The sequence below is a fragment of the Pseudoliparis swirei genome, chromosome 12 (genome assembly GCF_029220125.1).
Source record: "Pseudoliparis swirei isolate HS2019 ecotype Mariana Trench chromosome 12, NWPU_hadal_v1, whole genome shotgun sequence".
In the NCBI taxonomy this organism is placed as follows: Eukaryota; Metazoa; Chordata; class Actinopteri; order Perciformes; family Liparidae; genus Pseudoliparis; species Pseudoliparis swirei.
Genome location: NC_079399.1, coordinates 4287293 through 4310630, shown reverse-complemented (window position 1 = coordinate 4310630; position 23338 = coordinate 4287293). Strand labels below are relative to the sequence as shown.

At 45.9% G+C, this 23338-nt stretch overlaps 1 protein-coding gene across 4 annotated transcripts in view; it reads right to left on the bottom strand.

Moving 5' to 3' along the window:
* LOC130202601 (1-phosphatidylinositol 4,5-bisphosphate phosphodiesterase beta-4-like) overlaps positions 1 to 23338 on the bottom strand; it is a 67057-nt gene that overhangs the window by 17703 nt on the left and 26016 nt on the right. For 2 of the 4 annotated variants that reach the window (XM_056428270.1, XM_056428271.1), the window contains 4 exons: positions 9024 to 9121; positions 6260 to 6340; positions 4938 to 4997; positions 2279 to 2422 (listed from right to left, as the gene is read on the bottom strand). In XM_056428270.1, the coding sequence (XP_056284245.1) occupies positions 2279 to 2422; positions 4938 to 4997; positions 6260 to 6340; positions 9024 to 9107 (369 nt within the window). In that variant the 5' untranslated portion in view covers positions 9108 to 9121. Of the gene's footprint in view, positions 1 to 307; positions 316 to 2278; positions 2423 to 4937; positions 4998 to 6259; positions 6341 to 9023; positions 9122 to 14970; positions 15172 to 15350; positions 16194 to 23338 lie in introns of those variants that run through there. The other 2 variants (XM_056428272.1, XM_056428273.1) reach the window with 2 other exon arrangements.

Genomic DNA, 23338 nt, shown 5'->3' with positions numbered 1-23338 from the left:
GGATCTGCGATTGTATACGTGTGTGTGTGTGTCCGTGTGTGTCAGTGTGTGTGCCCTGAGGCAGGGAGCTCTCTGGAGAGCAAACATCGTTTATAGCAGCCATGGCCACAAAGCCCCCCCCCCCCATCTCTGCCTCCACAGAAACGTAGTTTCATTTCGGCTCCAGGACTTCCTGAACTGACGTCTTCGATACGTTACATAAACAAGAGAAAGAGATATTCCTCGAGGCCGGCGCCGTGCTGCGACTATTAATCATTCGACGCCGCGTCGGCCGTTTTGCCTTTGAACGATCCTCACGGGCACGCACCGCGTAGAGATGCTAATCCATATCGGCTACTCCTCCTCTTCATCATTTCCTCCGCATCGACGAGCGACTCCCACTCGGTGTTCTTCTGGCTGCGTCTCGCCGTTCGGGTCACACTGGACTGGCCACTAAACGGAAGACGGATCTTTTTTTTTCTTTTTCCAACGTTCACATCTTAAAGAAGGCTTTTTTCATTTTCAACAAATCCCAGGAAAAAATCCCAAACTAAAAGGATTAATATACTAATAATAACATGTATATTATTAAGTATTATATCGATCTGTGCCAAAGACCTACTGAATCTATTCAAACACATAAGGAGTCACACAGGTTGCTCTACCCCACATGCATCCAAAACTGCAGCGCTCAGCTGTTTTAGGAAATAACTTTAAAAATAATAATTAAGCTTTTATTTTTGTCTCCTTTTCAAATGTGAACATTGTAAACTTGGAACAAAAGGGCTGAAAGGTTTTAGTCTATTTAGAGGATTTATCTAGGACGCTGGTAACCTCGTCTTTTGAGGCATTGGTTTCTAATTCTTCTGGCGTAAAGTATTATTTGTTCCTCCGCCACGGCTAACTCCAAAATCACTTCATCTGAGAAAGTGTCTCGATCGATTCGGCTCCGGGAAATTGAAATTGAATCCGCACACAGGGATGTTTACTGTGGGCTGCATACAATGTGTGGAGGTGAGCCAGCGGGGGTCATCGGTAATAATAATGTCTGCTGATTGAGGGAGGGGGGGAGAGAGAGAGAGAGAGAGAGACACACACAGAGAGAGAGAGAGAGAGAGAGAGACACACAGAGAGAGAGAGAGAGAGAGAGACACACACAGAGAGAGAGAGAGAGATAGAGACACAGAGAGAGAGAGAGAGACCGAGAGAGAGAGAGAGACCGACCGAGACAGAGAGAGAGAGAGAGTGAGAGAGACACAGAGAGAGAGAGAGAGACACAGAGAGAGAGACACAGAGAGAGAGAGTGAGAGAGAGAGACCGAGAGAGACACAGAGAGAGAGACCGAGAGAGACCGAGAGAGACACAGAGAGAGACCGAGAGAGACACAGAGAGAGAGAGAGAGAGAGACCGAGAGAGACACAGAGAGAGACCAAGAGTGAGAGTGAGAGAGAGACACACTGAGAGTGAGAGAGAGAGACCGAGAGAGACACAGAGAGAGAGAGACACAGAGAGAGAGAGAGAGACCGAGAGAGACACAGAGAGAGAGACCGACCGAGACAGAGACAGAGAGAGACCAAGAGACAGAGAGTGAGAGTGAGAGAGAGACCGAGAGAGACACAGAGAGAGAGAGAGAGAGACCGAGAGAGACAGAGAGAGAGAGAGACAGAGACACACAGATAGAGAGAGAGAGACCGAGAGAGAGACTGAGAGAGAGAGAGAGACACAGAGAGAGAGAGAGAGAGAGAGACAGAGACACACAGATAGAGAGAGACCGAGAGTGAGAGAGAGATAAAGAGAGAGAGAGAGAGACCGAGAGTGACACAGAGAGAGAGAGAGAGAGACCGAGATTGAGGGAGAGATAAAGAGAAGGGTGGAGAGGTGCAGCCAATTAGGCCGTCAGATTTCTCTCAAAGCTTTTTTCCTTCGATGTGTGAAGGACAAGAAAAAATAAGAGTTGGAGTGCGAGACGGAGACAAAAGAGAGAGAGCAGGGAGCGAGAGTAGACCAAGAGCGAGACGAGAAGGATAACTGGAGAACAATGACTCATTCTCAGTCCGTCTGTTCATCACAGTGCCAGCTCCGTGTGGGCCGTTCACCTGGCAATGTGCTTTGTTTACGACAAATAGAAATAAAAAATGTGCCGCGTCGGGGGTTCTTTTGGCCTTCAGACTGTTTGACGATGGTTTTAATTAAGGGGCGTGGCCTCCGCATCCCGAGCAGAGATGACGTCCGCTTTGTTTACAGATATTTGTTGTCTGCCGTGGAGTGAACACACACGATACGAGTGAGACGCGTTTACCCGGGCCGTGTCGGGGTTCTCCGCCAACATGAAGACGAAGTTGAGGTTGACCAGGTCCGTGCCGCTGCAGATGCAGATGATGCAGCCCTCCAAGTCGGCCTCCGTCTTCCTGAGGGACTCGAACGACGACAAGATCTTGGGGTCCTGAGAAAAAGAGGAATTAAAAACGCTGTCATTGATCTGTCCCAACGCAGAGCGCGTCAACCGGGACGTCCTCCTGCAGCCGGCTGTGAGGAAGCCATCATAACACACACTCTGATCTAGAGCACAGGTCACACCCGGCCCGCCGCATCATTTCATGTGGCCCCTGACGGCTTGAAAGAAATGTGATCCCCTTTTCTTAAAGAAATTGAAGAAAAATTCCCCATGCTTTTATTTTGAAGGTTTCAAATTAAATGGATTTATGTTGTAATATTAGAGACATTATCTTAAGTACAATATTTATACACTCGAATAAACAATAATCAAATGCAAAGAGAGTTATTTCAATATGTTCGAGGAGTTTATAAAGTGTGTCCGGCCCTTTAAGAGGGCGGCCATGATGCTGATGTGGCCCACGGTGAAAATGAGTTTGGCGCCCCTGATCTCGATGGTCAACGTTTAAAGTGAAGTGTCCCTAATGCACGCAGGCGGTATGCAGCAGCACGTACTTTAAGAAGGGAAAAGTACAAATTTAAAAAAGTGATTTGAAACAGAGAAACCTGCGGAAGAGAAGAAATGGAAGAAATATGGAGGGAGATTTCAATCTCTTAATCTGGTATTGTTGCCGTGAATAGGTAAGAAAACACAAAGGGAAGTTCAGAGAGAGGACGGTGGAGATGGTTCGATGTTGCCGTGGATCAGACTCAAGGGGATGAGAAGTAGGATGAACGGTATGATTCATGCTCGGGAGACTTTTTAAAGCTCAACTTAAAAAAGGGATTAATCAACACTTTGCAATCGAACATTTAAAGGTTCAAAAGTTCAGCTGAATCCAGATTTGAATGCGTTGGCGAGCAACACCGAAGGCCCCGGGGCTGGAGTGAAGCTCAGTGGGTCAGCGTGAGGAGGGCTCACAGGACGTTAGCCGGTCAGTTAAAAAAAATAAAAATAATTAAGACTCCGATTATGTCTTTTTTGTTGTTATTTAACATTTTTACGAACCGATACGAACGCAGCTGGTCGTCTGGGTTTTAATGTCGGTCCGAGATCGGAGGACGAAACTCGAGAGGATCGATCGCTTTCAAGCGGGAAAGAAAATGGATCGAACGACTGATCGAGACCTTTTCTTTTCTATGTTACCGTGACAACAAATACAGACTAGGATTCAGAGGGCGCGTAATGAAGGGCGGGAAGAGGTGTGTCATTGATCCACAGGAGAAGAGAAATCACATTCGGGAAATGTGCAAGATATTCGACACGTTGTCTATTAACGAGGCGAAAGCATTCTCTCGCCATCAGAAAACAGCCCCTCCCCCGCCTTTGTCCCCTTGGAAGTGCGTCATATTCTCTTTTTTTGTGTCGTATGATTGAATTAACGCCAACGGGCCCGTTTTGAAACCCCAGCCGGCGCTCATCCTCTCGCTCATTGGATTACGTGAACCGGCCCTCGGGAGCTGGCGTAACCGCGTTAGGGGCCCCGGGGCTCCTGGTCTGCTCCTCACTCTACAAACAGGAGGCGCTGGTAGCGGCCTGCATAAGTGTCCACACACACACACACACACAGACACAGACACAGACACACACACACACACACACACACACGCGGCAAACAGAGCCCCCTCCTGCTGTCAACAATGCACACACGGGTTGGTAATGCTCATGTCCACAGTACACGCACACACACACACACACACACACACACACACACACACACACACACACACACACACACACACCAGTGTCTCCGACAGCCAGCCGTCGTAATCTCATGAACCGGAACAGCTCTCAGGATTCATCTGCCATGCGAGGTTCAATATATTTCGACACAATGCCGAACAATGTGAATCAATATCTAATTCACGGAGAAGCCACACAGGTGTGTTGTGTGTGAGTGTGTGTGTGTGTGTGTGTGTGTGTGTGTGTATCCGGCTCAAAAGATCGGGTTGCCAGCTGCTCTGAAAATACACAACAATGCCGCCGCTCGGTACACATCGTGTATTTCTAGACGAGCTTCCTGTTACACGCCGAGGAAAGGTCGTCGTGACGGAGACGACTTCCACCTGTGAGGGATTGATCCCGTCAGGAGAGGAAGCACAACGTCTCATTATTCCCCTCTCCGCGTGAAAAGCACACGCACACACACACACACACACACACACACACACACACACACACACACACGCTCACACACACATTAAAACAAATATATCATAATTCGGATAGAACCTGCAGCTACACCCAGCCGTGGGTTGCTTAAATATTGATGAGTTAAATATTTTATGTTTCCGTTTGGCGAATGCCCCCCCCCCCCCCCCCCGCGCCGCCGCAGTTAATTAAAGCATGAAAAATGCACCCGGAGAGCCGCAGCGGGAGCGAGAGTCTGAAACGCCGGGTGGTTGGTGTGCGCGTGTGTGTGTGTATGTGTGTGTGTGTGTGTGTGTGTGTGTGGAGAGTGCAAACGTCGTAAAAAAAAAAGACCAGAAGCGAGAGGAGGAAATGGTCTTTCCCGAAGTCTCACCTTTGGGACGGCGCCAACGCGGATGCTGTTGATGAGGGAACACTCGAGGACCTGGCCCTCCTGCAGGAGAGAGGGATGAGGGGGGGGGGGGGGGGAGGGTAAGAAAACAAGACGGATGGGTCACGTGGGCTTTTGGTTTGTTTTGCACTCATTTCTCGGTTACAGTTATTACGCAACACCTCAGCATCTTTCTCATAATCTCGTTTCCGAATCCTCGCAACACGACGCGTCTTGTTTGTCGCCGGCGGATCGGGTGTTGCGACACGTCGCCTCAATTCGGGGGGGGGGGGGGGGGGTTTGAATCCCAGCGAGACGGACGCCAGCGAGACGGACGCCAGCCCCCCGGCGGCGGCACACGGGGGGAGGGGGAGGAAGAGGAGGGGGAGGTGTAATGTAAAGAATGCAGAGGATTTGCTTTCCCGTCCGACAGGTTTAGCTGTTGAGCTGGAATGAATTACCTTCATTCCGCCTGAGTGGATTTTAAAAAGCATACTTACAATACAATGAAATCACCGGTATGACACTTAAAAGGCTTTAAAATATCACCTCGCCATATGAAGGCCATGGGTCGGTGGGGCGGTGTTTCATTATTATAACAATTTGTTATTCTGTCTAGCCTTTGTTATTTTTATTTATTTATTTTTCCTCTTTACAATTGTAATCTGAAACATGGACACAAAAAATGAAAATCCTTATTATATCACACTGCATTATCAATAAAGTATATTAAAAAAAAAATATATATATATATATATTTATATATCGCCTCGCCTTATATCTTTTTCTTATTTACTCAATACTTCACACGTGTCTTCTGTCACGGTGACATAACACTGCTGTTTGCTTTAAGCACCAGGCTGCTGGAGGCCCATCTCACCTGGAACTACAAATACCCACAAGCCACTGCGGTACATAACAAACCCATCTGACTGGTTCAGTCGCAAAAATCAGCTCAGAACGATTTTTTGAGTGGGCATAAAGATCCTTTTTTATGTGGAATGACATGTTGTGGTACGATAGTGTCGCTCACTGCTGTCACTTTTACAGGTTTTTCAGAAAACACAAACACTTATTGCTCTTTATATGTAATTGAGATATATTATTCTACAGGGGTGGAATCACACGGTGTGTTCGGTGGCCCGTATCACGAGGAGGTGATTTAGTAAAAATAAAGATCTTTTGTCGTACGTCGTTATATCAGGAAGGTGATGATGTGTTACAGGTTTCCGGGGGAAAGAGATGAACCTTTTTACTGCTAAATGAAGACGCATTATACTTCGCAGGATGATAAAACACACGCGAGGAGGAGCTGGAGGTCGTACCTTTCCGTCACCCTTCCAGCAGATGAAAAAGCCGTACTCGTCCACCCTCATCTGACAGTTGGGCTCAAAGACGTACGGGTCCTGCAGAGGGGGGAGGGAGTATTTAGAAGAGAAGGGTCTTCGTCAACTTGACAGGTGACGAAGACGTGAAGCGGTCAACCAGTTCATCGCACGCAACCAGACGAACAGGTGGAGCGCCTCCATCTGCTGAGCTGCACCCGAGGGCCCAGAGACACAACATTAGCTTATCTCACCCGAATATCGCTCAGTTCAATCAGCTGCTGGAGGCTGTGTGTGTGTGTGTGTGTGTGTGTGTGTGTTTTAATCCATCTAAAAGTCAGACATCTGAGAAGGGTAAAACATGAGAGAACACACAATAGGAGATGGCTGCTGGGTCACTTTAACTTTTACATTAGCAGTCAGGAACACTGTGACACACACACACACACGCACAGTATTATTTCCGGATGCAGCTTCCACGAGACCGTGCTGCGGACGGGACTAACTGAGCTTTTATTTGGCCGTATCATGTCATCTAAAACCATCATCATAAAGAAAAGAAAAAAAAAGAACTATTCCAGCCGTCTCATTTCCATTAGTGGACATTTGTGAGGCGGCTGTGAGTGCAGTCACGAGCCGGACTCTTTCATCTCCATCGGGACCGGCGGAGCCAAACTCCACGAAAGAGACGCTTCCAAAACAAAAAAAAGCTGAGCGCCGACCGTTTGGACCGCGCAGACCTTCTGTTGCCGCCGTCGAGCGGCTTCTCCCCGTTACACTAAAAGCTTTGCGGGAACACTCGGCCCGTCCACGCGCGGGAAGAAAAAAAGGACCAATTAGGCCGGCGCTGCAGAGCGTCTCCGGCTGGAGGCGGAGACAAGACACCCGGAGTTATGGCGGAGCGGGTCTCACTCCACATGTGTACATTCTTCCCTAAGTGCCTTTGTAAGTGCGGCCAGGCGCGTCTCTCTCGTCCCCTCGGAGCATCGATCACTGACACAATAACAGCCACCGCAAACCCATTGGGCCCGCGGTATTGAGCTAGGCCTTAAACACACACACACACACACAGATCTGTGTTTGTTGACGTGTGCATTGAAGAGCATCAAGTGGATGTAAAACACTCAATACGCCACGTTTCTTATTGCCGTTAAATCCTAATTTTGCCGTCGGCGGTCCAGCAGAGTTTCCTTTTTTGAATGTTACAATTCAAGTTATAATAAAGAGACCCTGCAGGTATAATAGGCCTGTGTTGCCCAACATCACTTCATTGTACCACTGCTATCTACTATTTTGTGTTAGCGGCAACAAAATACGTCTATATTCACGGAGCCGTCGTGTGAGCCGACAAACAGTCGTTTATAACAGTGTTACGACACATTTTTAAATGAATAAATGATTAAAACGACCAAATGATTAACACGTCCGCATCTCAGCCTCCATTAACCGTCTGTCATTGTGAGGCTGTTGCCACGGAAACCAAACACCGGCCAGATCTTAAGTGATTGATTTATAACTAATGAGAAAATGAATGACACACACACACACACACACACACACACACACACACACACACACACACACACACACACACACACACACACACACACACACACACACACACACACACACACACACACACACACACACACACACACACACACAGATGTACACATAGAGACACACACACATACACATATGTACACATACATACACACATGTACACACACACACTCACACACACACACACAGAAATGTACACAGAGACACACACAACACACATGTACACAGAGAGACACACATGTACACAGAGACACACACATGTACACAGAGACACACACATGTACACAGAGACACACACATGTACACAGAGACACACACATGTACACACATGTACACAGAGACACACACATGTACACATAGAGACACACACACATATGTACACACACACACACACAGATGTACATAGAGACATACACCCCCACACACACACACATACATACAGAGACACACACACACAGACGTAGACACACACAGAGACACAAATGTCCACACATAAACACACACCTACATATAGACACAGACACACACACACACACATACACACACACACACACACACACACACCCTGCCCATGACCCGTCTCCCCATCTGTCACTCAGCGGGGTTTCGTTCAGTGGAAAATGTTGGGTGGAAAACAGCCGTACCGTTAAGCAGATCTCTGTGTGTGTGTGTGTGTGTGTGTGTGTGTGTGTGTGTGTGTGAGTGGCCTGATGAGAGGCACTGATAAAGAGCACGCCTGTGTCTGTGGACGCTCTGTGCGTCATCCCCATCGACGCGCGGGACGACTTTTCTCCAGGAGCACGCCGGCCCAGTTTGACATGGCCGTGGATTTGATGATGCTTTTTCCCTACTCTCACGTGCGTGTGTGTGTGTGTGTGTGCGTGTGTGTGTGTGTGACTGACACACTTTTGCCTTCGCTCGCCTAATGTCCTCGCTAAGTGTCCTGATTAAGTTAGTTGGAGGAAACGTGGGTAAAAAGAAAGGAAGATACACACGGGGTCACACACACAACACACACACACACACACACACCAAGAGGGATGTTTGGCGACACTCTTGATCTTCATGAAGGGTGAAGGATGATAGAAGGAAATTGCAAATAACCTGGAAATGAAACCTAAATGTGTCATACGATGTAAACCGGTGGAGATTATTTATTTATTTATTATTATGAGCCGCTATGTAAAGGTTTCATATTTACCTCGTCAAACCTGTCGAAGGAGGCGCCCTCCTGCATGAACTCGGGCAAATGCTTCTGCCAGTTGAACTCGTAGGACTTCGTCATGGCTGCTCACCGACCTGAGAGACACGAGAGGGGATGATGAGAGAAGGAACGTGCAGACGTAAAACCACACACACACACACACACACACAGAGACACAGAGACACACACAGAGACACAAACTTACACACATACACACACACACAGAAGTACACCCACAGAGACACAAACTTACACACACAACTACATATAGACACACACACACAGAAGTACACACACAAAGACACAACTTTACACACACACAACTACATATAGACACACACACACACACACACACAGAAGTACACACACAAAGACACAACTTTACACACACACACAACTACATATAGACACAGACACACACACACACAGAAGTACACACACAAAGACACAACTTTACACACACACAACTACATATAGACACACACACACACACACACAGAAGTACACACACAAAGACACAACTTTACACACACACACAACTACATATAGACACACACACACACACAGAAGTACACACACAAAGACACAACTTTACACACACACACAACTACATATAGACACAGACACACACAGAAGTACACACACAAAGACACAACTTTACACACACACACACACAACTACATATAGACACAGACACACACACAGAAGTACACACACACAAAGACACAACTTTACACACACACCTACATATAGACACAGACACACACACACAGAAGTACACACACAAAGACACAACTTTACACACACACACACAACTACATATAGACACACACACACACACACACACACAGAAGTACACACACAAAGACACAACTTTACACACACACACAACTACATATAGACACACACACACACATAAGTACACACATAAAGACACAGATGTATACACGTACACACACACACACACACACAGAAGTACACACACAGAGACACAAACTTACACACATACACACACAACTATAGACACAGACACACACACATAGAAGTACACACACAAAGACACAGACGTATACACGTACACACACACACAGAAGTACACACACAGAGACACAAACTTACACACATACACACACACACACAGAAGTACACACACAGACACAAACTTACACACATACACACACAACTACATATAGACACACACACAGAAGTACACACACAAAGACACAAACTTACACACATACACACACAACTACATATAGACACACACACACACAGAAGTACACACACAAAGACACAAACTTACACACATACACACACAACTACATATAGACACACACACACAGAAGTACACACACAAAGACACAAACTTACACACATACACACAACTACATATAGACACACACACACACAGAAGTACACACACAAAGACACAACTTTACACACATACACACAACTACATATAGACACACACACACACACACATAAGTACACACACAAAGACACAAACTTACACATACACACACAACTACATATAGACACAGACACACAGAAGTACACACACAAAGACACAGACATATACACGCACACACACACAGACGCACACACACAAAGACACAGACGTATGCACGTACACACACACAGACGCACACACAAAGACACAGACGCACACACACACACACACACATCTTTCCTCTCTCTAGCCACCGTCCTCCACTGAGTCGTCGAGTTACTTCTCAGCAGACGAGAGCCGATATGCAAGATGAGTTGATCTTTTTTTGTGTGTAAACATGTTCATAAACTGAAACGCTCTGATGTCTGAACCGCGGGTCAGAAACAGGAACAGGCCGGTTCTCCCGGAGGAGAACACGAGCTGATAAACATGCCTGACACCAGCTGCCTGTGGGACTCATTGAAGACCCGGTGGGTCGGACCCGACAGAACTCAGGAGGAACAGTTCATGCTTTGTAAAGTCATCCTTTCAGACTATATCTGGATTAAAACACAGATTAGCACTTCAGTGGCTCTTAAATGGCTCCTGTTATTACTTATGGTACTTTTGTAGTTCGACTATCTTGAAGAAATGTTAGTTTCAGTATTCTTGTTGTTCTTAGTTTGTCCTCTTGGTTGATCCACTTATTGTAAGTCGCTTTGGATAAAAGCGTCTGCTAAATGACGTGTGATGTAATATAATGTAATGTAATATATAAGATTATATGAATGTACTGGGATTGCCCAAAACAGTTCATAACCGATACGTGCACCACAGCAATGTGACTCCCTCGTGTATAACGTTAAATAAGCACCACGGATTAAATGGTGAACACAAAGAAGACATATTTACTTTGGATCATGTGACTTTAAACGAGGTCGTGACCTCTTCGTTCTGGTCCAGCCTCGAGTCCACCGAGACATTAATGGACATTTCTAAAAGTAGAAACAAATCCATCAATGCGGTCGTAAACCTGGCTCTGGGTCCCAAACAGCTGTGACCACGGCAACACAGCCTCACTCAGCCTCACGCTGTTCTTCATATTTATGTTTGAAAGAATACAATCCCTTGAGAACAAATCGGCAGATCCATTTCCACAATGTTTTTAAACGTTTCATCTCCGATCGCCGTCTTCTAGGTATTTGCAAAAAGGAGCCTCTCGCTGTTTTAGAAGAAGATCAGGATCTCAGCTCGGAGTGAAGCGGAGCCGTGGTGCGTTCAGGTTCAGGGAACGTTGAGCGTATCCGACGGTTAAAGAGGATTTTTTCGAGGGCGGAATTTTTTCCATCAAGTCTTTTATCTTGCACTTAGTGGCGATGGGCACTGCACTCGTCTTCAAACACACGCACAAAAAGAGTCTGTCGCGAGCTAGATTTACAGCTCGGGGAGGGGGAGGGGCTCCAGACAGGAAACCCTAATATTGTCGATGGCGCCACCCAAATACACGTCAGCCTCTAATGCATCAGGAGCCCCGAGAGGCCGGACCCGACATACTGTGTGTCGTCCAGGAGCTCAGCTGGTAATAAGTCATGTTGGGAATACTCTGAGCTGGGATTTGATTTTAGGGACAAGATTCCTTCATGATGATAATACACATAGAACATAAGACATACAAGCAAAACAATCAGACTTTCCAATTGGGCACGGCTGTAATTACGTTTCTAAAGATGCCCCAAAAGGTTTTCATTTGTGAAAATATCCACCTGCATGAATGTGTGTGTGCGTGCGTGTGTGTGTGTGTGTGTGTGTGTGTAAGCTCCCAGCTGTTCGCCACCGAGATTGAAGTCCCACATTTCAAATATGTTTTTCTCATTTTCCTCCCGGGGACAAACCCCCCCGAGGGAAACTGGATGATGATGATGATGGGTGAGATGACAACGGCGGGGCGAAAACAGAAATAAATGGGGGGGGGGGGGGAGGGCGAGTGCGGAGAGAGAGAGAGACGGGAGGGGGGAAAGAGATAAAAGAGGCCGATGAGAGAGAGAGGGGAAATAAAAGCAGTCAAAGTGAAGTCAACGAGAGGTTGGAATGGGGTGAGACAGAGATGGAAGAGAGAGGCGAGAGACAACAGAACAGTGGTGGGTCGGGGGAGATGGACGAGAGACACAGCTGTGTGTGACAGAGGCTGGGGAGTGTGTGTGTGTGTGTGTGGGGGGGGGGGGGGGGGGTCTGCTTCTGATGTCAGGAACACAGATCAGAGACAACCTCAACAGGGGAGACAGAAAACGACTCGCCGAGCGGCCTTTAGCCCGACCCCCCCCCCGGGAGTGACAAGCGCAGACGGAGCAGAGCTCTTGAGATGTCAGTGGGCCGTCATTAGGAATCACACAGCAGCTACTAACAGCTGATCTCGCCCCCCGTGTGCAGGTTCATTAAAGAGAGATACGATGACTCCGTAAACAGGAGGGCGGGCCGACCTGAGAACCAGGAACACGTTCGGCGTGGAGGCGTCGGCTGCACGCCGCGCAGGCCGAGGGGCCGTGAGCGACGAACCCATCCGGCGAGAAGATGGTGGACGCACGAAGGAGGCCGGAGTCAACAAACCAGACCAGCCGCATTCGGACCGATACTGCAGGCAGGGTTCTGACACATTCGGACCGATACTGCAGGCAGGGTTCTGACACATTCGGACCGATACTGCACGACTTTTAACCAAATGTCCATGACCAAACATGTTGTGAACTCTCGGTGTGACCAGGATAGTAAATTATCCCTGAGCTACTGTTGCTATGGCCACCTTCTCGGTGAAGGCGCGCGAGCATATGCCTGCTTTTATTTTGAAAAACATATTATTTCAAACTCAGTGTAAATTAACTTGTAAATATAAAAAATTGACAGGAATTTTCCCAAACTTTTGTGATTTTTTTTTAAAGGACTTTTCCAGGTCTGGAAATGACCATTTTAAAATTCCAGGACTTTTCCAGGTTTTCCATAACCGTACGACCCCTGCTAAAGGGTGTTGATGGCCTTCAGCCTCATCAGAGTATCTTTATACCACAACAAAAACGTCTTTATACCCCCCCCACACACACACACACACACACACACACACACACACACACACACACACACACACACACACACACACACACACACACACACACACACACACACACACACACACACACACACACACACACACACACACACACACACACACACACACACACACACTCTGTCAGGGGACTGAAGACACAGATGCAAACTTCCTGTGGAGATTAAGAACGGCGGCCGGGCGCGGTGCCAGTGACAACCCACAGAGAGCCGGCTCGTGTAAACAGGCTGCACCCTGTCTAGATTATTTAATCCTGCTAAACCGCCTCGCAGGAGGATGTTATGAATAAACCCGGACCTCAAAATGACACCGCGGATCGCACATCTAATTTGGACTAATTGGGCTGTGCTGTCCTCGGCCGACGTTAGCCTAGATCTCGCCGCTCTCAACCGTTCTCCTCGGCGGGGATGAAATCCGTCCAATCGCAGCGCGGCACGCCGGAAAGGTTCTGCGAGGTCGCGCCCGGCGAGCGTGCACGTGAGAGAGGGGGGGGGGGGAGCTGAAGGACGCAGGCGAGGTCCGAGCCCCCCGGTCCGAGCCCCCCGGTCCGACCCCCTGACGGGCGAGATAATTGCGGTGGACGGGAGCCCCGCGAGGCGCACCGGCTCCAGCCTCCTCGTGTGGAGCGAGGGTAACACCCAGCGGTCCCACGCCTCATAAACCCGAATTAGGCTACGGCGACGTCAGCGGCGGAACGGTCGACCGGGGACGATCTGCAAAGCTCGGCTTTAATGCAGCATCAGGTATTAAATAAAAGGCTCTGGCGTGAAAAATAACACATTTTGCAGCTCTCACCGGGAGGAAGCGCGGGGCGCTGAGGCCGGGTTTCATACCTCCGGGTGTGTCTGGCGACACCGTTATCGCGCACCGATTAAAACACCCGTCCAACCCATTTCATTTTTTTACCCTTCCATATTCAGGAAGGAGAGAGAAACGAGCGTCTCCTCCTCCGACTTATACAAGTTCAGCATCTCTGCAGTCCCTCAAAATGATCGAGAGTCTCGGGAGTTTCACTCTCAAAACATGACGATGCTTTACGGGCTGCTGGACGTCGGATCAACATCACCGCTCCGATAAAAACGTTAAAATAATAGGGAACTAGAACGGGCACTCGGTAGAGCGCATACCTTCACATATCACAAGATTGGGCATTGACTTATGAACATTTTGGCATTAGTTGCATGCCAATTGGATAAAAATTGGCGCTATGGTAAAAATAAGATTTTGACCTTTTCATGACCTTGACATTGACCTTTGACCCAATTGATCCCAAAATCTAATCAAATGCTCCCCGGATAATAACCAATCATCCCACCAAATTTCATGCGATTCGGTTTAATACTTTTTGACTTATGCGAATAACACGCATACAAATAAATACACGGCGATCAAAACATTACCTTCCACATTTTCAATGCAAAGGTAAAAATACTGAATCAAGACAGTTTCTCCTTTTCCGTGAACGCGTGCCTCGACTGGGCCGACGGCCAGAACTCTACGCCACGCATGTGTCTCCACACGGGTCCATCAGCCAATGGGCTCCATGGACCCTGCAGCTCCGCTCCAGCTGTCCTGAGCGATTGGCCGACGCACACTCTGAACTGAAAGAAGAAGAAAAACAAAACTCCTGCATCAATGGCTGAAACTATTTAAACTATTCAAATTCCAGTTCCCATAATTGTTCCGCCGCCTTCTCCTTTTCCAGCCCCAGAAGCAGAACCAAACGGTGTTTATCTGGAGCGGCCGGCCGGAGTGAGAGCGCAAGATAAACGCTACTTACGCGATGCTTTTCTTCATCATCATCATCAACTTGACCGTGTCGTTGGCCAGGTGCTCCCCGTTTGACCATGTATGGTAAAAAAACATACGAAAGTTACAGTGGGTCTGACGGCTGGACCACAAATGATTCATCCTCCTCTTTTTGCACAGGACCAAACGCTGTGTAACGCGGCCGATCGCTCAGACAGATAAATATATATTATTCAGGGTTCTTACACTTTTTGACCAGTGGATTTCCAGGACTTTTCCAGGACTTTAAACCAAATTCCCATGATCAATCTCGGAATAAACATGAACAATTTAGAAGATTGTGCGTATTGAGAGCGTACGCCGGCTTTTGAGCGTCTTACTTTAAAAAACATGTTAATTATTTCAAACTCGGCGTAAATGAACATGTGATTATAACAACGTTTCCATGACTTTTCCAAAACTTTTACGATTTAAGTTTTTCCCATGACTTTTCCAGGCCTGGAAATGACCATTTTAAAATTCCATGACTTTTCCAGGTTTTCCATGACCGTACGAACCCTGATTATTATACATTCTCCATGTCGACGGCCGAGCGCTGCGCACGACTCGGCATGTCTCGGGGAGATTAAACTCACGACGGATTCTCTCATCCGACGTGCGGGGATGAAATAAGTCAGAGTTAACTTCGCTCGGGGGCGTCTTCTTCCCGCCCACGGCCCGGCGGCTCTAATCAAAACGTTTCATGACACGATACCGACACCCACGGGTGCTGCCGCTGTGACGCCGCCGTGTCTATTATCTGTCGAGGTCGTTTCAAAGCGTAGCCTGTCGAGCAAACCGAGTAGAAATGAAGATGACATCTCGCCGTGACCATTTGAAGAACCCTCTGGTTCCAGATGTCTGCGTTTCTATTTCTGTGTTAGACGAGGCCCACCCGCCGCGTCGGTGACATGAATGGAGGTCAGGTGGAAAGGTGTCACCTCCAGCTGCTTTCAGATTGTTCATCCGTTTAAATCATGAAGAGGATTATGTCCCAACTCAGAACCTCGAGCTAATATATTCTGATCAAAAGTACACGTATAAATAAAATGGGCTGATGTATAAAAACAAAGACAACAGACTTCCGTCTGATCCACCTGTCAAATACACAGTACTCGCCAGCACAACAACAACAACAACAACAACAACAAAGATGAATCATTCCTGTAACTGACATGTCGGGCATGGCGTGATGCCTTCATAAATAACTGGTGTGTTCACAAGAGGAACCGTGTTATCAAAGCATGTAAAGCGTGACACCTTTAGATGACTCAGTTTGTCCTTTGATACCTTTATTCGTGGTGATTGATTATACATTTTAGAGGTGAATAAAATGATCGGAGGTTTATAAATCTACTCTGAACGTCATGACCTTTATGACCCTGTGAGCCAGGGCGGCAGCGGCCTTGAAGTCAAACTGCGGACGCGGTGGCTGGACAGAGTCCAGGTGATGGCGACTGGGAAACAGCCGCTGGGTTCGGCCCAAACACACCGGATCAAACCGGTTCAAACCGGATCTCCCGAGGAGACGGCGATGGGATTCAAGTGATCGTGTGACTTTGAACCCAGACAACACAGGCACCACAGGTCTCCTCCTCCCGCTGCTGTCAGGCTGCACAACACACTGCAGTAGATCACTAATCACACCAAACACTCAGCACTTTACTTTATTTCCCCCTGTATACTTAGTATTTAGTTTTTAGTTTTTTAGTATTGTGTTTTATATTTATTTTCATTGATGCTCTGATGTGCACTGCTGCTTTGATTTTTGAAATGTCCCCACCGTGGGACAAATAAAGGAATATCGTTTATCATATATCATATTTAAACCGGTTTAGACCACAGCTGATGACCGAGCAACAAGACGTAGAAACATACAAAAACTAGAATGGGCACTCGGTAGAGCGCATACCTTCGCATATCGCAAGATTGGGCATTGGATTATGAACATTTTGGCATTAGTTGCATGCCAATTGGATACAAATTGACCGCGCTATGGTAAAAAGAAGATTTTGACCTTTTTATGACCTTGACCTTGACCTTTGACCCGATCGATCCCAAAGTCTAATCAAATGGTCCCCGGATAATAACCAATCATCCCACCAAATTTCATGCGATTCGGTTTACAACTTTTTTTGTTACGCGAATAACACGCATACAAATAAATAAATAAATAAATAAATACACGGCGATCAAAACATTACCTTCCGCATTTTCAATGCGAAGGTAACTAGAGAAACCACCTTGCTGTTGTCTGGCCCCGCCTCTCTATGTGTGTCCACAACGTCACACCTGGTCTGTGAGAAGAGGTGGAAGAGGTGAAGCTGCCCAAAGAACACACAATTCATATTTCTCAGGATGTGCACCAACGGAAAGAGAAAGAACCTTTTGAACTTCACACTCTGACACTGATGTCTGCGAACAATCACAGATGTTACCGATCGAGAAGATGCTCCACGCGCGTCAACAAACAAAAACTAAATGGTAGAACACCACGGTGGCGCCGACCCCTTTTCACAGATCGTGACCTCTAAGACAAAGTAAACAACGAGATGATTAGACACAAGCAAATACAGCCGTAATGTTGAAACCAGCTAAACTATTACGGTTCGTATCAATGACCTTGAATGTTTTTTTAAAACTTACTTTTAATAGTATGTATTACTTAATTTTCATAGTATGTATTACTAACTTTTAATGTGCTGTACTGTAGCTTTGCATTGTGTGTATTGTGTGTTCTTCTTCCCACACACACTGGTGTGTCTTATCCTGCTCTGGTTGTTATTGTTTTATGTTTATTATGGTCTGTCAAGGGACGACAGATGCTGATTAGCTGTGTAGCTACAATCTGGTGCAGTGCATCAAATGGTGACATTCATGTTTGAACTGTACATGGTTCCTTTTTAAATACAGATAATGATAATAAAGAGGAGCCTTTTCTACAGTACGTCTAAAACAGTCAAACCGGCTGTAAGGTAATGTCCGTCAGCCGCCGGCGTTTTATTGCACGTGTTCACACAAACACAATCGCGCTCCTGTCTCGGGCGCTGCGTCCGAGGCTCTGATCTGAACACGGAGGAGCGTCGTCGCGTCCTCTCCCGCCTGTTTGTCGAGGCCGGATGGTCGTGGCTGCGAGTGAAGGCCCGCGGGACGCCTCGCCGGGGTGCCGAGGAGATACCGATCGATTATCAGGAGAGTTGGCGACAAATGTGATTATCGATTAGTTGTGTCGGTCGATTATTACGACGCTCGATGAGTCGCGGAGATGTTCGAGTAAAACAATATGCTGCGTTGCAAAAGCCAAGATATATATATATATATTTATATATAAATAGATTTATTAATGTTATATATTATATTCTATTAATGTTATGAACCAAATATATATATATTTATTAATGTTATACATTATATTCTATTAATGTTATGAACCAAATATATATATATATAATTATTAATGTTATATATATTCTATTATATTAATGTTATGAACCAAATATATATATATAATTATTTATGTTATATATATTCTATTCTATTAATGTTATGAACCAAATATATATATATAATTATTTATTAATGTTTTATATTATATTCTATTAATGTTATGAACCAAATATATATATAATTATTAATGTTATATATATTATATTCTATTAATGTTATGAACCAAATATATACACTACCGTTCAAAAGTTTGGGATCACTTAGAAATGTCCTTATTTTTCAAAGAAAAGCATTGTTTTTTTCAATGAAGATAACATTAAATCAATCAGAAATACACTCTATACATTGTTAATGTGGTAAATGACTATTCTAGGTGGAAACGTCTGGTTTCTAATGAAATATCTCCAGAGGTGTATAGAGGCCCATTTCCAGCAACGATCACTCCAGTGTTCTAATGGTACATTGTGTTTGATCATCGCCTTAGAAGACTAATGGATGATTAGAAAACCCTTGTGCAATTATGTTAGCACAGCTGAAAACTGTTTTGCTGATGAGAGAAGCTATAAAACTGGCCTTCCTTTGAGCTAGTTGATTATCTGGAGCATCACATTTGTGGGTTCGATAAGACTCTCAAAATGGCCAGAAAAAAAGAAGTTTCCTGTGAAACTCGCCAGTCTATTCTTGTTCTTAGAAATGAAGGCTATTCAATGCGAGAAATTGCAAAGAAACTGAAAATTTCCTCCAGCGGTGTGTACTACTCCCTTCAGAGAACAGCACAAACGGGCTCTAACCAGAGCAGAAAGAGAAGTGGGAGGCCCGTGCACAACTCAGCAAGAAGACAAGTACATTAGAGTCTCTAGTTTGAGAAATAGACGCCTCACAGGTCCTCAACTGGCAGCTTCTTTAAATGGTACCCAAACGCCAGTGTCAACGTCGACAGTGAAGAGGCGACTCCGGGATGCTGGCCTTCTAGGCAGAGTGGCAAAGAAAAAGCCATATCTGAGACTGGCCAATAAAAAGAAAAGATTGGTAAGGGCAAAAGAACACAGGCATTGGACAGAGGAAGATTGGGAAAAGGTGTTCTGGACAGATGAATCCAAGTTTGAGGTGTTTGGATCACACAGAAGAACATTTGTGAGATGCAGAACAGGTGAAAAGATGCTGGAAGAGTGCCTGACACCATCTGTCAAGCATGGTGGAGGTCATGTGATGGTCTGGGGCTGCTTTGGTGCTGGTAAAGTGGGAGATTTGTACCAGGTAAAAGGGATTTTAAATAAGGAAGGCTATCACTCCATTTTGCAACGCCATGCCATACCCTGTGGGCAGCGCTTGATTGGAGCCAATTTCCTCCTCCAACAGGACAATGACCCAAAGCACACCTCCACATTGTGAAGAACTCTTGAGGGAAGAAGCAGGCAGCTGGTATGCTGTCTGTAATGGAGTGGCCAGCACAGTCACCAGATCTCAACCCCATTGAGCCAATCCAACCTGTGGAGGTGCTTCAGGAAGCGTGGGGTGACATTTCAACAGATTACCTCAACAAATTAACAGCTAGAATGCCAAAGGTCTGCAATGCTGTAATTGCTGCAAAAGGAGCATTCTTTGACGAAAGCAAAGTTTGAAGAAAAAAATTAATACTTCAAATACAAATCATTATTTCTAACCTTGTCAATGTCTTGACTATATTTTCTATACATTTTGCAACTCATTTGATAAATAAAAGTGTGAGTTTTCATGGAAAACACGAAATTGTCTGGGTGATCCCAAACTTTTGAACGGTAGTGTATATATATATATATTTATTAATGTTATATATTCTATTAATGTTATGAACCAAAACACGAGGGCGTTAGATGTCCCGCTGTTTGTGGGATGTCCTCAACAAGTATAAAGCAGATATGGTGGTTAATTCTTCCGTGGTGGATGGAGGAAATGATAACTGTTTCCACGGAGCAAAGCAACAGAGATAAGCCCCGCCCCCTCACCGACGCGAATGAACCACAAACGAGTAAACTCACGCGAGTAAAGCGTTGTCAGTTCTGTTTTTGAATAAAGGGTTGGAAATTAATGTTGTCGTTTTATATGATTCTTAGAAAAAATTAATCGCCAGATAAATGGATTATTAAAATAATGGTTATTTGCGGCCCTTCTTCACTCCTCTGTGCACGCCTGCTTTAAGGCACGGGAAGACAGACGTGGAGCAGCTCCTACAGCGCTTCTTAATCTGCCTCTGCTACGAGAATACCATCAATCCTCCTCTCGCGCTAACAGGGTCAGGGCAGCCCTGGAGGCCGTCTTAGGGGGGACACACACACACACACACACACACACACACACACACACACACACACACACACACACACACACACACACACACACACACACACACACACACACACACACACACACACACACACACACACACACTCTGCCACTAAGATCTATTTTAAATCAGAATTATATGTGAATACATTTGCCTGACGCTCCCCTTCTAAAAGATAAGTCCACACAAAAAAAACCCATGCCGCCATTTAATTGTTACGTTTAAAATCCAGCTTTATATTTCCAGCTCCGTTTTTTTACGATTAGACATGATTGTGCAACCTTTGCTTGTGTTATTAATTCTGACCAAAGAAAGCCGATGAATGTCGACACATCGACGACCATGCGGTGTCTTATTCTGCAGCCTGGCAGACGCTCCAGAGAACACTCATAACGCACAAACAGCTTGTTTACCTCATTGCGGCGAGAGCCAAACGCGAAACACTGAAAGGGTCAGAGGTCAAATCCCACTGAGGGATTCCCACAGTTCTGAAAACTTACTTCGGGACTTCCGACCACATTGAAACAAATCGATGATAACCGTTCAGTCCGCAGCGTCGCATTGCAATTAAACTTTGCATCTTAAAAATTAAATATTTGGCAGACAGTCTGGAAAGAGCCATGGCCGCTCTCTGAGAGCGAGAGAGAAAGAGAGAGATGTGGAGAAGCGTTAGAAATTAAGAAGGGAGCAAACCTTTAATTGTTATAAGCATGGTTCTCATGGCGACCCGTGGATTTCCAGGACTTTTGCGTGACTGAACCAAATTTCCATGACCAAACATTGAAATCTCGGCGTGTACACAACCTTAAATGACACAAAGGAATAAGAGACAATAGTTTGATTAAAAGAAAAAATAATTATATAAATGTTTATTCTTTAATCAAACTGTGTAAATGAACATTTGAATATAACACATTTCCATGACTTTTCCTAAACTTTTGGGCTTTAATTTTTTCCAAGGGCTGGAAATAATAACTATTTTAAAATTCCAGGACTTTTCCAGGTTTTCCATGACCGTAGGAACCCTGGATAAGATGTGAATCGGTGAATGTCTAGCTCGTCTTAGACGTCAGCAGGAGTTGAACCGGACCAGTCTGACAGGTGCAGGATCACAAAGGTGTGGTTATCTTGGAGGAGAGCAAAGAGGGGGAGGAGCCAACTCCAGGCGCCAACTCCTGGAGATGTCACGCAACACTGACTGAAGTAGCCACATTGCGCTGTACTGGGAGGTGCGTGCGGCTATCCCAGTGGATTCCCGTCTCCGCATTGGCCCTTTCAAAATAAGAATAATAAGAATAATACATAACATTTCTATAGCGCTTTTCATAATTCTCAAAGACGCTTTACAACACATAATTTTAATAAATCCTAAAAGCTATGCATTAAAAATTACAATAAAAACAAACAATAAAAGCAAATAAGAACGTTCAGAGCACACAATCACACATTAAAAGCAGTTTTGAACAGGTGGGTTTTGATTAGTGATTTAAACGATGAGAGTTCGGTGCAGTCACGGATGATTTTGGGGAGAGAGTTCCAGAGGGAGGGGGCAGAGATGGAGAAGGCTCTGTCACCCCATGTCCGGTGCTCGGTCCTGTGAGGAATGCAGAGGAGGCATCAGAGGAGCGGAGCCGACGGGATGGAGTGTGATGGTGGAGCAGATCGGTCAGGTAGCAGGGGGCCCGGTTATGGAGGGCTTTGTATGTGAGGAGAAGGATTTTGTACTGGATACGTTCTGGGACGGGGAGCCAGTGGAGGGTATGGAGAACAGGGGTGATGTGATCACGGGAGCGGGAGAGCAGGCGAGCAGCAGAGTTCTGAATATACTGGAGTTTATTTAGAATTTTGGATGTTGTGCCATAAAGAATGCTGTTACAATAGTCTATTCTGGAGGTGATGAAGGCGTGGATCAGTGTTTCAGCAGCAGATGTGGAGAGTGATGGGCGGAGACGGGCGATGTTTTTTAGGTGAAAGAAGGCAGTTCGGGTGGTTTGTTTGACGTGGTGTTCAAAGGACAGGTTGCTGTCAAACACGACTCCGAGGTTGCGGATGTGTAGGGATGGGGACAGAGTGCAGTTATCCATGGCGAGGCAGAAGGTATGACAGGTTTTGCTGAGAGATTTGGGACCGATGATGAGCATGTCAGATTTATCACAGTTAAGTTTGAGAAAGTTGGTGTTCATCCAGGATTTGATGTCAGTGAGGCAGTT